The 17,883-nt window shown below is 34.9% G+C and overlaps 1 protein-coding gene across 1 annotated transcript in view; it reads left to right on the top strand.

The window, feature by feature from the left end:
- Window positions 1-17,883, top strand: part of LOC150103634 (transcription initiation factor TFIID subunit 4B-like) — a 397,716-nt gene that overhangs the window by 309,432 nt on the left and 70,401 nt on the right. The window contains exon 15 of the mRNA XM_090398501.1: window positions 7,080-7,210. Within this exon, the coding sequence (XP_090254627.1) occupies window positions 7,080-7,210 (131 nt within the window). The remainder of the gene's footprint in view (window positions 1-7,079; window positions 7,211-17,883) is intronic.

Below are 17,883 nucleotides of genomic sequence, written 5' to 3'. Positions count from 1 at the left end.
CATTTCTGCAATGGAGAGTACGCTTCAGTGGTTGGACCTTATCCATCAGAGTGTCCAAATAGCCACTGGTGCTTTTCGCATATCACCCATTCGGAGTCTTTATGGTGAATGAAATGCCTATATCATAGATGCGAACACATTTGTCTCCTAATTATGCCCTAAAATTAAAGTTCCCTGCAGATCATCCTACATGGACTAGTCTCTTTTCTCTACGTTCTACAACTCTGTCTCCACCAACCACATCTGCCTTCATCATCTACACCAGTGTTTCTCAAACTTCAGATATCTGAGTACCCCTTCTTAAATTTTCATTATTACCAAGTACCCCCTAATTTGTTAATTAAAAAATAAATTAATTAAAAGAATTAATTAAAATTAATAAATTAATTTAAAATAATAATTAAAATTAAATATCTATTTTATTTGAATTTATATGTTCATGTAAACAAAAAATATGATTTATTTTTAAATTTTGGTTCTCTAGATATGTCAGACAACACACACTCATCAATTTCATTTGATCCAGATGCAATATCAACGTTTTCTTGTTGCTTACAGCTACTTGAATTTGCTATGTTGCTCTCTTTTGGGGGTTTTATAAATCCAATCTTTAACCAATGATCCATACATAAGAATTTGAAAGCTAAAAAAAATACTGTATTTACTCGAATATAACTAACTTTTTTCCCAAAATTAAAGCTAAAAAATCGTGTTCCGAGATACGTGCGGGAATTTTTGGAAACCAAAGTTTTCAGAAAAAAACTGAAAATTGTGCGACTTACCAAGAAGCTCCTACTCGCTATCACTACTTTTGGCATCGAGAACAGTTTCTTTGTGTGCATCGTCAACGTCATCTACCCAAATAGCGTCATCTTCTTTCCCATTATTTCAAGCAAAAATTACCTGTAATTTACAGGACTTGAGATATGTAGAGCAGCAAAGAACTGCATATGATTGGTGCGGTATTAACAAAAGATCGCGTGAACCAAAGGCAAATTAGCATTTCAACAGTTGAGTTGGAATGCTAATTCCCTTCAACAGAATTCCATAATATTTGAAATACATTCACTATATATTTCTTAGTTTTAACACGTTAACGACGGGGGTGGTATCAAGCAAAACCATATGTTCCGCCGGCAACATATGGTTTTGCTTGGTCTATATAGCAGTTTCTGTTGGAGGGGGGGGTGATTCATTAGTTAGTGCCGTTTTATCCCAGTTGTCTCTAATTGCACTGTTTGTTGAAAATATAATGACTCCTTTAATTATGCATAGCCGAAACTTGCCACGTACCCCTGGGGGTACGCATACCACACTTTGAGAAACACTGATCAACACCATCTACTGCCGACCACCACCACTAGTATTTTTACAAACAAACATCCATGCCCACTGCGGGATTAGAACCCACAACCTTTTGGCTGGAGAGCGGATACTCTAACTACTTTGCCAACCAGGCCAGCAAGTGGAAAAAACTTCTATAAGAGGGATGGCTTGCAAGATTAGAGTGATTGATAAGAATCTCACAGGCCTCCTTAAATTTACATTCATGCCATGTTTTGGTGTGATGTAAACAATAGGTACTTTTCCAGTCAGTTCTGTGTAAAGTGTTCAGGGCATGATCAAAGAAACCAGCTTGACCATAGTTATTATATTCAATGTGTTATGTTCCTTTTTTCTGATAGGAATTGTGCATCCTGTTTTCCCTATATAGGACAAATTACAGGTGCAATGAATGCACTCCAGGGTGCACCAATTAAGGGATGGGATCCTTGGATGAATTGAGTAAGTTCTTTAATTTTACAGGAGGTTTAAAGGTGGCTTGAGGGTTGTATTTTTGTAGTGTTCTATTTATTTTGTCTGATATCCCTTTAATGTATGGAATGGTTACAGTTTTATTGTAGTCTTATTTATTTTTGTTTTTAAGTGAGGTCTTGTACAGAATTTTGTTGATAGTATTTTGGCTATAACCGTTTTTTAGGACGGTATTGCTGATAACTTTTAATAACTCTGATAACTCTAGAGTCCATAATTTGTGTAAAATGAATGTAGATCACCGTGTAAAAATAAAGGAAAGGAAAAAGAGTATCTATAATACTTAACAATATAAGAATAATTTTCTTGTATTGCAGGTAATATCAAGTTGAGTGGTGTGGGCTAATATCAGAATGGGGAATGGACAATGAGACTTATTTCTGCTTATGGTCCAACAGAAGGTTCTATTCAGGAAGAAATAAAAGAATTTTTTGAGGCATTAAAGAATGTAGCTGACACAACTTAGAGAGTTAAACAGCAGAGTAGGAAATGATTACCAGACATAGGATAATATTTTGTGAAAATTTGGAGAAAAGAGCAAATCTAATAATAATGGTAACTACCTGTTAGATTTCTGCTCAGGACGTGTACGTTACTGGTTACTAACACAATGTTCCAACATAAAAATGTGCATAAATTCACATGGAGAGGGGAGGCAAGGAACAAGAAAAGTCTCAATTGACTTTTTGACAATTCTTAGAGCACAAGGTGACTTACTTGCTAAGAAACTTTCAATATGCTTTCTTCTTTTCCTTGACTGCCTCTTTAACTTCCCGAGTCCACTATGGAGTTCTAATTTTTTCTATCCTTGCAGATTACCTCACCGCATGCCTCTCTGAATGAATCGATCAAATTTTTTTAGGGTTTGCGACTGAATCTCCAAGGTTTGGTCTTGTTTTCAGTGGCAAACCCTAAAAAAATTTGATCGATTCATTCAGAGAGGCATGCGGTGAGGTAATCTGCAAGGATAGAAAAAATTAGAACTCCATAGTGGACTCGGGAAGTTAAAGAGGCAGTCAAGGAAAAGAAGAAAGCATGTAAGAAAGCAAGGATTAGCTAAACAAAAGTGATGGGAAGACTTTTGCAAGAACATTGAAAATAAATATAAGGAAGTTGGTAAAATATTCTGGAGGCTATCAAAAAAACTGAGGATGAAGATATTCCTGATGTATGGAGTAATTACTTTGAAAGATTACTAAATGAAACAGCAAGGACAGCGTGGTGGTAGTTAACACTGAACTGAGATGATATCTGGAATATGCATCTGTACTCGAAGCAGAAAAATCTATCATAAACCTGAAATGTGGGAATGCAGCCAGAGTAGAAGACATTCGACCAGAAATGCTAAAATATAGAGGTATAAAAGTTTTACAGCAGCTGCATTGCATAATTCAGAAGGTCTAGTTATAGAGTTGAATTTCAAATGATTGGAGTAGAGCACTCCTAGTATCCATCTATAAAAAGGGAATAAAGTGAAATGTGAGAATTACAGAGGAATTTCTTTACTAAGTGATTAATTCTTGAAAAACAGCTAAAAAAAAAAAAAACATTATGGAGAATTATAAACTGAGTTCAGGCAAAACAGAGGTTCTCAGGATCAGATTTTCACTTTCAGACACATAGTTGAGAAATCATGGGAATATAACAAGAATTGGTATTTTAAAGTTTATAAATCTGGAAAAGGCATATGACAAGGTGCCAAAATAACTGGAGTGTTTTGAACATCTTTCCAGTTATTTGGTGTAAATGGGTCATTATATCAAGCAATACATAGTCTATATTTGTAAATCAGCACTTAAAATTGAAGGAGCAACAGGAAGATGGTTTGATGTTAAGTCAGGTGTGCGACAAGGATATACATGATCTCCAATGTTATTCATCATCTATATGGATCACATTATGAAGGTAAGCAATTAACATCTCCATAAAAATTGCAGATGTTAATCTCAGCCCTTTACTTTATTCAGATGATGTTATACTCCTTAATAAATCTAGGACAAGTCTGCAGGATTTCTTGGCCAAATTGAATAATTCCTGTAATAAATTTGGTATGGAAATCAGCATTAAAAAGATGACAGTGAAAATAGGCATAAACAATTAAAACATCACTGCATCCTGAATTAAAGAACAAGTTAAATATTTCGGCTATTTAGGCACAATTTTTAGTGAAGATGGCAAATTAAATTTGGAAATAAAATTAGTAAGAGAGATTAGTCAAAACACTGAACTAGTGTTCAAATGAACTTTAACGTATGCATTTGAGAACTAGTTTAGAAATCTAAGAAGACTGGCATCGATGTCAGTGTCATTAAAAATGAGGATATTAGGAAAGAACTTGACATTGTTAGCTTTCAGGAATGTGTTAGCAGAGCTAATCTCAGGTGGTATGACCACTTAAACAGAATATGAGAGGAAAGATTAGCTAAACAAGTGTTCTTTGCCAGGATGGCATGAAAAAGACCCAGAGGAAGACCAAGATGTTGATCGATTGATAGAGTAAAAAGTCCTTTGAAGAAAGCAATGTAAGATCTGATAATACTGGAATGTTGACAGATAACAGGCTTATCTGGAGGGAAATTTTTGGATAGGAAGTTAGTAATGAAGTAGCTGTTCGTGTAGTACTATCATAAGATCCTGTGCATCCCCTGAAGATAGATCTGGAATTTGATCATGACTATATATATATATACACACATATAGATATATAGCTTGTTGAACCTCTAAGGTTCTTTGCTGCAAGTACCAACTTCTTGCATTCCTTAATGTTTTGAGCTCTTTCAGCTATCTTTTTTGGTTTTATCCTCCCATAACTGCCACTGTCTTCCTCCAGGTCACTTTTCTGATCGTGAATGCACTGCAGTTTTGAAAATTATGGAGACAACTACCGTGTTTGAATAAAAACTTTAGTTTAATATAACTAAAATCTACATTCGACTTTTCGATCTTTATGTCAAGGTCATCTTCTGAAGCATACAACTATACACAGAAAACAAGCTACACTACAATCAAACTGGTTTGTTAAAGACACTGACCAACCGCTACGACAATTGTTGGCCTGACCTCTGGTGGGGAAAAAAAAATACATCAACGCTAGAGTCCTATTATTAGTGTTATCTGTTGGTTGTAGAAATACATTGGGCACAACAACAAGTATCTGTCTATATACGTATATTAACATCATGTACATTCCAGCCAGTTGGTATGGAATGGTTTCTAATACTAGCTGAAGATTGGCTAGAGTCCTGACTTATGCTGGATCTTGTATATTAGGTAGACTGAATGTGTGCCATCCAGATCCTTGGAATTTTCATGCCATCTTTGTTGTTGATATTTGGGTGGTTTATCAGGATTTCGCAGGCTTCCTTAAATTTCCTTTCGTACCAAGTTTTTGTGCGGTGTAAAGAGCAGGTGCTTTTCCAGTTGATTTGGTGTAAGGTGTTGAGTGCGTGGTCTGAGAGGCCTGCTTCACCATAATGGTTATGTTTAATGTGTCTAATGTGTTCTTTCTTGCATATAGGGATTGTCCGTCCTGTTTCACCAATGTACGGTAAGTTACAGGTGCAGTGGATTCAATAGACTCCAGGATGTGGTAATGGGAGGAGAGGATCCTTAGAGGAGTTGAATATGGTTTTAAGTTTAGTGGGTGGTTTAAAGGTGGCATTGAGGTTATAATGTTGTAGAATTCTGTTGATTTTTTCCGATAACCCTTTAATGTATGGGATGGCTATGGTTTTACTGTAATCTAGATTCGTTTTTGTTGTTGTTGTTTTATGGATTATTTTATTAATCGTATTTTTGTTATAGCCATTATTTATGAATGTGTCGCTGATGATTTTTAGTTCTTGTTTCAGGGCTTGTTAGTTAGAGCAAATTGTTGTAGCTCTGTTTTTAAGGGTGTTAATGACTCCATATTTTTGTGAAGGGTGGTGGTATGAATTAGCATGTATATATTGGCCAGTGTGTGTCGGTTTTCGGTAGACCGTGAAGGATAGACTGCCTGAAGGAAGACGTGTGACTAGTGTGTCTAAGAACGGGAGCGAATTTTGGTTTTCGATTTCGATGGTTAAATTGTATGCGTTCATGTTGTTTGTTCAGGTGGCTAAGGAATGTGTTTAGCGTTTATCGCCCGTGTGGGAAGATCGCGAACACGTCGTCAACATATCTAAGCCAGGCTGTTGGTCTTAGCATGGCAGAATCAAGAGCCCTTTGCCCAAAGGTTTCCATGTAGAAGTTAGCAATTGGGGAGGGATAGTGGTGAGCCCATGGCTGTACCTTCTTTTTGTAGATAAAACTTGTTTCGCCACACGAAGTAACCGGACTGTAGTACGTGGGCAAAGAGGGCCGTAATGTCGGGCGGAAATTTGTTCTGTAGTAGGAGAATTTGCCATTGATGGGGACATTAGTGAAAAGGGCAGACACGTCAAAACTGACTAATGTCGTCTTTGTCAAGTGTTATGTTTTTAATTTTGTTTATAAAGTGTTGTGTGTTTTTTATGTAGGAGGGGGAATGACCTACCAACTCCTTGAGTGTTGCAGCTAATTTCATGGCTAAGTGGTAATTGGGACTGTCTATTCCTTCCACGATTGGTCGAAGGGGCACATTTTGTTTGTGTATTTTCATGACCCCATATATTCTGGGGGGGGGGGGGGGGTAGTGGGGTTTGAGTTTTTTAACCGTGTCTGCTGGTGGCCAAGAAGTGATAGACTTGAGTAGTTTCTCTGTTTTATCCTTTATCCTTTTTGTTGGGTTATAATTTACCATTTTATATGTGTTGTTATCAGCTACTAGTTGATTCATTTGAAGTACGTATGCTGACCTGTCAAGGACAACAGTGGTATTGCCTGTGTATAGTTGTATGCTCCAGAAGATGACCTTGACATAAAGGTCTAAATGTCGAATGTAGATTTTAGTTAAATTAAACTAAAGTTTTTATTCAAACACAGTAGTTGTCTCCATAATTTTCAAAAATGCATTTGGATCACTGCGTAAGCTTAATAGAAAGGATTCTCTCTCTCTCTCTCTCTCTCTCCACTCATTCTTTTCACATGTCCAAGCCATCTCAATTTGCAAGCTTTGATTTCATCACATAGAAGTGTGCTTTAGTTTAAAATTCAGAAAAGTTTAATTCATTTTGTAGACTGCATCTTTGTTTTTGCCTGAAAGGTCTGCACCACTTATTCATTAAAAATATCATACTATTCTTATTTTTTTTTAATCTATTATTTTATTTATTTCATTTTATTTATCTTTAATTTCTCAATAGCCACACAACATGGTCTGGACGATGTGTCAGGAGACGTTATATCTCTGGTTTCACATGCTGCCCAAGAAAGGTTAAAAACCATTGTAGAAAAACTTGGAGTTGTTGCTGAACATCGGCTAGAAAATATTAAGGTTTGTTTGAAAATTTTAAGTGTATAAGCTAATTTTAATATAAATTGCCTTGTATAATTAATATCATAGATATATGCAATATATGATTTTTAAGGAAGGAAACTTTATTGTTAAACTTAATTTTATCACATTATGACCTGTAACATCCTCTGAAAGGATACACCAAGATATGGTGTATTTATTTCTAATGACATATTTAAACTGTTACTATCTATATTAGGAGTTTTGTTTTCTTACTGATTTCTCATTGAAGTTCTTTCTCTCTTATTTTAAGAATGACATGTATCCAAATATAAAACAAATTGCCCTTTCTGTCATAGTTACACAGTGATCAGCATTCATGTCTAAAAAAAATTCTGGAAACTACCATGTTATAGTAAAATTTTAAGTTAATATCATCATCATGCGTATCAAGGATTTAGGCCTAGCATGGCCTGTTCCGGCTTTAGATGTCATCGTTTAAGAGGACGTCCTGGTTTTTTTTTTTTTTTTTTTCTTAATGGCTTGTACACTAAGGCTTGTTTTGGTAATCTTTCTGTTTTCATTCTTTGAACATGTTCCATCCATTTATGTTTATATTTTTAAATTTTTTCTATTGCTGGTTCTTGGTTTAATTCTTTCATAATTTCTTCATTTCTTTTGTGATCAAATAGAGTATACTTTGCAGTTTTTCTCATAAACTTCATTTCTGCTATTATTAATCTTTGTCTTTTTGTTTTATTGTCCAGATTTCGCTTTCATACATTAAGACTGGTAGGGCTAATGTATTGTATACTTTTAGTCTGGTTTGTTTTTGAACTAGGTTTGGTTTAAATATAGAGTTAATTATACCTGTTATTTTTAAATATTTTGCCATTTTTGCATTTATATCTTTTTCATTTTCATATGTGATCATACACCCTAGGTAGTTAAATGAATTCACCTGTTCTAAGATCTTGTTATCTATTACTATTTTAGTTCTTGCTGGATCTTGTCCTTTAAAGGCCATAGTTTTTTATTTTTCTGTTGATATTATCATATCATAATCTTTGGCTATCTCATTTAGATCTAAAATAGCTTTCTGTAAGTTATCTTCAGAATTTGTAATTATTATTTGGTCGTCAGCAAAAAGGAGAGTGTTTAAGTTCACTGTAGGAGAAAGTTTAATTCCTTGATGTAAATTTTTATTCCATTTTATTATTATTTCTTTAAGTAGATATTAAAAAGAGCTGAGGGGGACATCCCTGTGGCACCCCTTGTTTTATCTCTCGTATATGATAGCTCGTGATTTAATCTTATTTGTATTTGATTATTTTCATATATACTTATGATAGCTTTTAGGATATTATTTGTTATTTGTCTTTCTTTTAATATGTTAAATAATATGTTTCTTTTAACTTTGTCAAATGCTTTTTCAAAGTCAATAAATGCAATATGTGTTTCTAAATTGTATTCTCTTCTTTTCTGTATTATTAATTTTTATCTATTATTAATATTAGTTTTTAGGGTCATCTCTATTACCTTTTTTAAAGATAGGAATCACAATTGCTTTTTTCCATTCTACTCGGGGGCAGATAGCAGTTGAATAAATTTTATTTTAAAATAATAAGAGTCTTTCTTTGAATCTTGTTTCTGCGTATTTATATAGTTCTGAACCTAGCTTATCTTCTCCAGGTGATTTTCCGTTTCTTGTTTCTTTCAGGCTGATTTCTAATTCTTCTTTAGTTATTTCCTTTTCATTTTCGTTAATTGTTTGCCAGTTGTCTTTTTTAAAATATTTGTCTGTCCACACTTCTGTGTAGTAATTTAGAAATTCTTCTCATTTTAATACGGTGTTTAATTTTATATTTTCTTTGGTATCTGCATTTAAGTGTTTCAAAATCTTATATACATTGGGTTTTATTTTATATAAATCATGTTCTAAATTAGAAACAAATTTGTTCCATGATTCTCTGTCTTTTTCTGACTTCTCTTTTAGCTATGGCTCTTATTATTTTATATTTTATTTCATTTTCTAATCTTTTACTGCTTAACCATTTGTGATAGGCTTCTTTTTGATTATTTCTTTGATTATATCATCCCAGATCTTCAGTTTTTTCCTTTTATTCAATTTTTTGGTCTTTCCTAAGCTTTCATTTGCTGCTGCATTTAATATCGTTTTTATATTAAGCCATTCTATTTCTATTGCTTCATTTTATTTTATTTTATCTAGATATTGGTTAATTCTTTGTTCATATAGCCATTGTGCATTTGTGTCATTCAATAGTCTAGTTTTATAAACAAATGTTTCAATTTTTCTTTCTGTTGAATAATAATAATACATGTCTGGAGGCTTAAGTGCTGTGAGGACATCATGTTGAAGGCTTAATGGATTGTATACAGCACTCAGAAAGGATTAAAAACAGAATTTAATTCTTCCTATATTTCGTCTCAGTCAATGAGACATCTTCAGGGATTACAAAAAAACTAATGTAACATAAAAGCAAATAACAAACAATACTAATCCCAACCACGTGTGTGACACTTAAGTCCTATCTAGGTGGAGCGCCCTCTAAGGGCGGTTGTAGATTGCCTGGAATGTAAAGTGGGACCTCTGGTGATAAGCGTTTCCCAAATCTTAGGAAGCTTAATGCAACCATATTTGTTAAGATTTGGTTGATTCCTGAGAGCTGCTGCTGATTCTAAGAATAGTCTTTCTCTTTTGAATTTGCTGTGGTGGAGCATGGTAGTTTTTTTCCATGAGATCCTGTGGGTTGTATCCAAGACATGATGAGCCAGGCCTGACTGACCATAGTCGTAGTTGCAGATGTATGACTTATGTTCATCCAGGCGGATAGTAGCTGATCTGCCTGTCTGCCCAAAGTATGCCAGTTTACAGGAACAGGGTACTTTATAGACTCCACGCACAGAGAGAGAAGAGAGCTGATCTTTTGTAGAGCGGATAAGGGTAGCAAGTTTGCGGTGGGGCTTAAATGCTGTGTGTAGGTTGTACTTTTTTAAAATCTTGGCTATTTTTTCAGATGTGCCACAAATGTAGGGTATGGTGACGGCATTTCTAAACTCTTTTTGAAGAGAAGACCGGAGAATGGGGGAGGACCTGATTATTTTTGAGAGGGGGAGGGTCACAGTTGGCCAAAACAGCTGGCCAACTCTCTGACACCCCTCACTGGACTTTCCACATCCTATATAAAAAACTCTACCCATTTCAAAACCCTCATAGAAAATTTAACCTTAAATAACACTGACATATTGGTAAGCTTTGACATCTCCTCATTGTTTATCAATATTCCCTTAATTGATACCTTAACACTCTTAAAAAACATTTTTCCTTCTGACATCTTAGATCTCTTTTCCTTTGCCATCTATTCTGGTTATTTTTCTCATCATCATATTCCTGCCATGTACCCTCAAGGGGTGTACATGATATGATAGAACTCAATGAAAAAAGTTACATCATTACTAACTTCCTATCTACAATTTTCCTCCAAATCAGTCTATTACTTGTCAAGACTCCAACATTATTAGATCTTATATTTCTATCGTCTAAGGCCCCACCATAAACTTGCTACCCTTATCTGCTCTACAAAAGATCAGCTCTCTCTCCTCTCTCAGTGCCTGGAGTCTATAAAGTACTCTGTTCCTGTAAACTGGCATACTTTGGACAGGCAGGCAGATCAGCTACTATCTGCCTGGATGAACATAAGTCATAAATCTGCAACCACGACTATGTTGGTCAGGTCTGGCTGACCATGTCTTGGATACAACCCACAGGATCTCATAGAAAAAAACTACCATGCTCTACCACAGCAAATTCAAAAGAGAAAGACTATTCTTAGAATTAGCAACAGCTCTCGGGAATCAACCAAATCTTAACAAATATGGTTGCATTAAGCTTCCTAAGATTTGGGAAACGCTTATCACCAGAGGTCCCACTTTACATTCCAGGCCACCTACAACTGCCCTTAGAGGGCAGTTGCTGTCACGTGGGTGACACTAAATCCTAGATAGGACTTTAGTGTCACCCACGTGGTTAGGCTTAGTATTGTTCGTTATTTGTTTTTGTGTTACATTAGTTCTTTTGTAATCCCTGAAGATGTCTCATTGACTGAGTCGAAATATAGGAAGAATTGAATTCTGTTTTTAATCCTTTCTGAGTGCTGTATACAATCCATTAAGCCTCCAACATGAAAAATAATAATAATAATAATATAAAATCTGATAATACTGTGGAGTGGTGTCTTGACAGATAACAGATTAATTTGGTGAAAAATTGTGGTATTATCAAAATATCCTCTCATTGTCATCCCCCTTCCCCTACAACTTCCACCAAGGTACATATTGTGAATTTGATGGTGGTGATAGTTTTAAGAATTATTATTATGTGATACCTGCTCTACAACTCTGTCTCCACCACTCAATTCACCAACCGACCGCAACTACACCAACGCCATCTACTGCTGACCACTAGTATTCCCACAGACAATCAATAGTCTAGTTTTATAAACAAATGTTTCAATTTTTCTTTCTGTTGAATAATAATAATATAAAATCTGATAATACTGTAGAGTGGAGTCTTGACAGATAACAGATTAATTTGGTGAAAAATTGTGGTATTATCAAAATATCCTCTCATTGTCATCCCCCTTCCCCTACAACTTCCACCAAGGTACATATTGTGAATTTGATGGTGGCAATAGTTTTAAGAATTAAAACTATTGCCACATTCAATAGTCTAGTTTTATAAACAAATGTTTCAAATTTCCATTCTGTTTTTGTTACTTGTAGCCATTTAGGTGGTAATCTTAACTTTATTTTAACAAGGAAGTGGTCACTGCTTATTTGATATCCTCTGTGAACTCTAACATCTGGTGAAAATTTTGATGTCTTTAAGTTAATATAAACTAGAATATCACCAATGTTCCAATCTATATAGTATGCCATAATCACACTAATTTGGTCAACCGTTAACTCTACTGCCATGACCTCTGATGGAAAAAATTAAAATAAAATAAACTTTACTACATCAAAGATAGAATTCCATTATTTGTTAGAAATCACTGAGTGATAAATTAAGCTAGAGATTACCCTCAGATAAATTAGAACAAAAGCAGTATTAATGGTGGCTGATAAGAGCTGAAATTCTTGCTTGGAGTCCTAAAGTGAGATGGTTTGGTGAAGATCTTGAAAAGTCTTTCGTGTTTTGTGTCCCTAAATTCATAAATATGAATTATAATACTTTGATTTCGAGTGCATGCATGATGAACTTGAAGCAGCCTTACCTTTCTCTTTATATTCTGCATTTGATTCACCCATTTTTGTGTTCTTGTCCAATCTTTGCTCTGGACTCGCCTTGTTCATTTTTCTTTATTATTTCAAGTTCTTCTTTCAATCAGATTACTTTTTGAATTTTCACACTTCTATTTTTTACTCACTAATTCTTTTACTCATGATAAGGTTAGGAAAATAATTTAAAATAAAAACGTATGCAAAACAATTGCATGAGCATATGATCAGCAAAATGCTATGTAAAGCAGGTGACATAAATTTTGGCAGTAAATTTGGAACATACTGTACATGGAAATAGTGTAGTATGCCATTAAAAAAATAACTCTGTAAAATGTTTCAAATCGGTAACTAAATTATTTCATCCTGGTGAGTGATTTTTTTAAAATAGTTAGCCATAAAAAATGTATAGATCGAAAATTTTTAAAATCTGGGACATTTATTTTTAAGATGTATATAGATGCACTAACACAATGTACAAACAGCACAAGAGGAGACTATACACATGGGTAGTACCTGGGAATCGATGTAAGAATCAAATTGACTATATTTTTATTGACAGAAGATGGGGGACATTAATCAATAACACCAAAACATTGCCAGGAGCAGATTATGGATCAGACCATCAATTATTAATCTCTAATTTAAAGATCCATCTGAAAGCAAATAAGAATAACAGCAACAAAAGATATGACTTTTCACAAATAGACAACAAATTTACAATGGACGTTGAATCAGAGCTCGGGAATCAAAAAAGCACACCTCACGAACAAAGCATTGAATCATATTGGGCACACTTAAAACAAACCATTGCAAAATCTGCAGCCAAACACATCCCAATAAAAAAGAAGAATGGTAGTCCATGGATTACAAAAGAAACCCTAGAAGTAATTGAAAAAAGGAAACAAATTAAAATAACAAATTGGCAAAACCCAAATTACCTGAACCTGAATTACCTGAACCTATTAAGAAATCTTGTCAAAATGATAAAAATAGTTATATTCAAAACATCTGTAAAAAAATAGAAAGACACTCCAACTCTAATTAAACAGCAGATTTATTCAAGAAGGTTAAGGATATAACCAAAAATTTCAAACCAAAACTTAATATAATTGCTGAGGAAAATGGCAAGATCTTAAATGACACTAATGACATAGCCAGAAGATGGAAGGAGTATTGCGCTGAGCTTTACAAGGATCCAGCTCTTCAACAAGAAGACGAAGGAGCTATGGAAAACATGGAAACAGAACTGGAGATCCTCATAAGTGAAGTAGAACAAGCAATCGAAAAATTAAGGAAAAACAAAACCCAAGGTCCTGATTCAATACCAGCTGAAATGTTGAAAAACCTTGGAGAGAATGCAGTCAACTGGATGCACGATTTATGCAACAAAATCTGGAAGATGGCCAAATGACTGGACCAATTCCACCATTATCCCAGTCTACAAAAAAGGCAATCACAACAACTGTGAAAACTACTGTACCATTGCCCTTATCTCACTTACCAACCAGATTTTACTACACATTATTAAGGAGAGATTACAAAGTTTTAAAGACCATCAGATCTCAGAAAAACGAGCACGATTCAGAAAAGGTTGAGGGACTAGAGATCATATATCTAACATTAGACAAATAATTGAAAAAGCAAGGGAATTCAACTTAAGCCTTTATCTATTCTTTATAGATTACTCCAAGGCCTTGGACTGCATGAGGTGGGATATCTCATGAGATATCATGCAAGAATCAGGAATACCAAACCATCTAATAACCCTCATAAAGAACTTATATCGAGGAAATCAAGCAACAGTAAGAATTGAAAACTCACTGTCCCCTGCATTCCAATTTGAAAAAGGATCAAGACAAGGATGCATTTTCTCACCATTACTATTCAACCTTTACAGCAAAACTATAATGAAAAGATCTCTAGAAAAGTGGAATGGAGGCATTAAATTAGTTGGCCGAACAATCACTAACCTACGATATGCAGATGACACAGTGATAATAGCAACAAGCGAACAGGAATTAAAATTCATCCTGAATCAATTAGAACGGGAAAGCCTAAGCCACGGTTTAAGAATAAATCAGGATAAAACGAAAATAATGATTTTAAACAATGCAGAAGAGATAGATGTGGAAGGAATTGAAATTGTCGACCATTTCAACTATCTTGGAGTGATGATAACAAAAAAAGATGGACGTAGAAAAGAGATAAGAAGAAGAATAGCACTAGCTAAAAAAGCAATGACTGATTTAACCAAGATCTGGAAAGACAGGCACATCTCCAAAAAGACAATATTAAGCTTGTAGAAACCTTAGTTTTTTCAATCTTTCTCTATGCTTCTGAGACTTGGACTATGACAGAAGAAGAATTGGGGCATTCACGCTCTGGTGTTGGAGAAGATTATTAAGTGTCTTGGACAGAAAAGAGAACAAACAAAAGTATTCTAGAAGAACTGAATGTCCGCACAAGACTGATAAACATAATCGAAAAGAGAATTCTGCAATATTTTGGACACATGTAGAAGGGAAGGCAACTGCCTAGAAAAAGTAATCATCCAAGATAAACTGCGTGGGAAAAGAAAAAGAGGAAATCCCCCAATAGGTGGATTGACCAAATATCAAGAATCACTGAACTTAAACTAGAACAAGCAATAAGAGAGGCACAGGAGAGAAAGAAATGGCGAAGCATCATCAGGAAGGTCATGAGTCCTCGCACACGAGGAGATCAGAGAGAGAAATGGGTGCACTAATCAAATTTGGATATCGAAAATACACTAATCGGGGGCGCATTAATCGAGGGATTGTTGTATTTCTATCTTCTAAAGCACTTTTAACTGTATCAATCCACCTATATCTTAGTCTTCCTCTGGGTCTTTTTCCTGCTAACCTGGCAGAGAACACTTGTTTTGCTAATCTTTCCTTTCCTATTCTATTTAAGTGACCATACCACCTGAGATTCCACTAGCTTTGCTAACACATCCCTGGATGCTGACAATGTCAAGTTCTTTCGTAATATCCTTGTTTTAAATATGATATTGCTATTGATGCCATCTGTTCACGCCCTAATCTTTCTCAGGACTCTCATATCTGCGGTTTCTAGTCTTTGGTCAAGTGTTTTACTTCAAACCCAGCTCTCAGATCCATAAGTTAAAATTGGTTTGAACACTGTCTTGTATACAGCTAATTTAGTGTTTTGACTAATTTCTCTCTTATTCCATATAAATTTATTGACTTCCTACCATATCAGCTTTGTTGATTCTGTTGTCTATTTCCATATTTAATTTACCATCTTCACTAAAAATTGTGCCTTGTGCCTAAGTAGCTGAAATGTTTTACTTGTTCTATAGGTTCTCCATTCAAAATGCATTTGATTATATAGAGAAACCTGTGGAGAATTCATGACTAAATTTAAATCTACAAGCAAGAAGAGGGAACAGCAATGGGTCCCTTGTGACCCAACTTGGCAGACCAGTTTATAGAACATCTTGAAGAAAAAATTCTCACGTTTAAACCCAAACCAAAACTCTAGATTCGATATGTCGATGATATCTTCGCAGTCTGGAGTCATTCTGAACAAGAGCTACTTAAGTTTTTAGATAAAATCAACCTTCTTCATCCATGCAACAAATTTACATTAGAAAAAGAATCCCCACAGGGCATCCCCTTTCTGGATTTACACATCCAAAGAAAAGAAGACGGTTCCATCTCCACCTCTGTCTATCGCAAGCCGACATTTTCAGATTGCTACATTCACCATACTTCTGCTCATTGTCTCTCTCAAAAATTTGGCATCATTAAATCGTTGGTAACCAGAGCACACAGATTTTGCTCTTCCGAGGATTCTCTAAAACAAGAATTGGAAATAATCAAAAACACAGCCACTCCAAATGGATATAATCTCAAAACAACTCAAAAAATCATCAGCAACAACCTAGACAAGAACAAACCCATAGGATTCCCATACCTTATTTCAAAGACATCTCCGAACGACTCTTGAAAATTATGAAGAAATACAATCTTGCTGTCACCTACAAACCCATCAACCAGATCCAAAACTTGTTACCTTCACCTAAAGACAAACTTTCACCTATGCTACTACCTGGTGTATACGAGGTTCCATACTCCTGTAAACCCTCTTATTATGGACAGACAGGCAGATCAGTTTTTAAACGCATTTTGGAACATCAAGACCATATCCGCCTCATCAAACCGCAAAAATCAGGCCTCGCTCAACATGAGTTGAAAACCCAAACCACAAGATCCACTAGGAAAAGACAAATCTCCTACGCAGATCTTCATATAAATATGAACGCTTATATAAAGAAAGTGCTGAAGCCCTACTTCATAGACCAAATCTAAACCGCAATGATGTTCTTGCCAACCCTAAAGTATGGGAAATTGTCATACAAAATTGTGTAAAAATAACTTAATTGTAATTTAATTTCAATTTAATTTAATTCTATTTATTTTAATTTAAGTTCAGGCCGCAATGCGCCACTGCACGCAATTTGGATTCTATTGTACGTACGCTCCCTATCCTTTGTGTCATTCCTAGTATTGTTCTACTGTACTGATGATGTTCTAAGATACCTAGGACGAAATATTTACGTAATAAAAAAAATCTACTACTGTGGTTCACATGTGTTAAATTTAGTCATTCAAAATACAGTTGATATTTTCAGTGCTTCTGCCTATTTTCATTGTCTTTGTCTTGTTATTGCTGACCTTCATACCTTATATCTATTACAACAGTTATTCAATTTAGTCAGGGAATCTTGCAGACTTGTAACGGATTTATTTAGAAGTATAACATTGTCCGCATAAAGCAAAGAGCTGAGATCAGCTCCAATTTTGATATCAGGTTTAATACTGCTTTCCTTAATAATGTGATCCATATAGATAATGAATAACAGAGGGGATAATTGTATTTATTGCAGAAAGATCTCACCAGTTTTTGTCTTTTTTTTCAGTCACCGCTATTATGTATATCTGGTATGTATCCAATTCCACAGCTAGCTCCATTTCTTTGCCATTCAAGCTTCTTATGTTTGATAGTACTGATCTTGAACTCTGGTGATGTTGAGTTGCGGTGTGTTTTAAGACTTGTTACAGCAGCTGACTTTTCGCTGTTTGCCCTGGTTTCCTGGCAAAAACAACAGGGGCCTTGTTTAACCGGGCAATGCCCCAGCCAACATGAAGTTCTGTCATGTTGTATTATCATTTTATATTTTGGTTTAAGCCAATAAGAATACAATTTGGTCATCTAAATCCCAAATTGCCAGCCCATTCCTCGTTCATTCAGTATCCAAACCTATGTGAGAAGTTTTTTTTTCACTTGGTTAGACTATAAATTATATATTTAGTTGAATCCGTTATCCACGTGTAAGCAAACAAAGTTTGCACCTGAAGTAT

The sequence above is a fragment of the Typopeltis vanoorti genome, chromosome 9 (genome assembly GCF_054136105.1).
Source record: "Typopeltis vanoorti isolate ZY-2024b chromosome 9, IOZ_Tvanoo_1.0, whole genome shotgun sequence".
Taxonomy (NCBI): Eukaryota; Metazoa; Arthropoda; class Arachnida; order Uropygi; family Thelyphonidae; genus Typopeltis; species Typopeltis vanoorti.
This window is presented reverse-complemented; position numbering and strand designations above follow the sequence as displayed.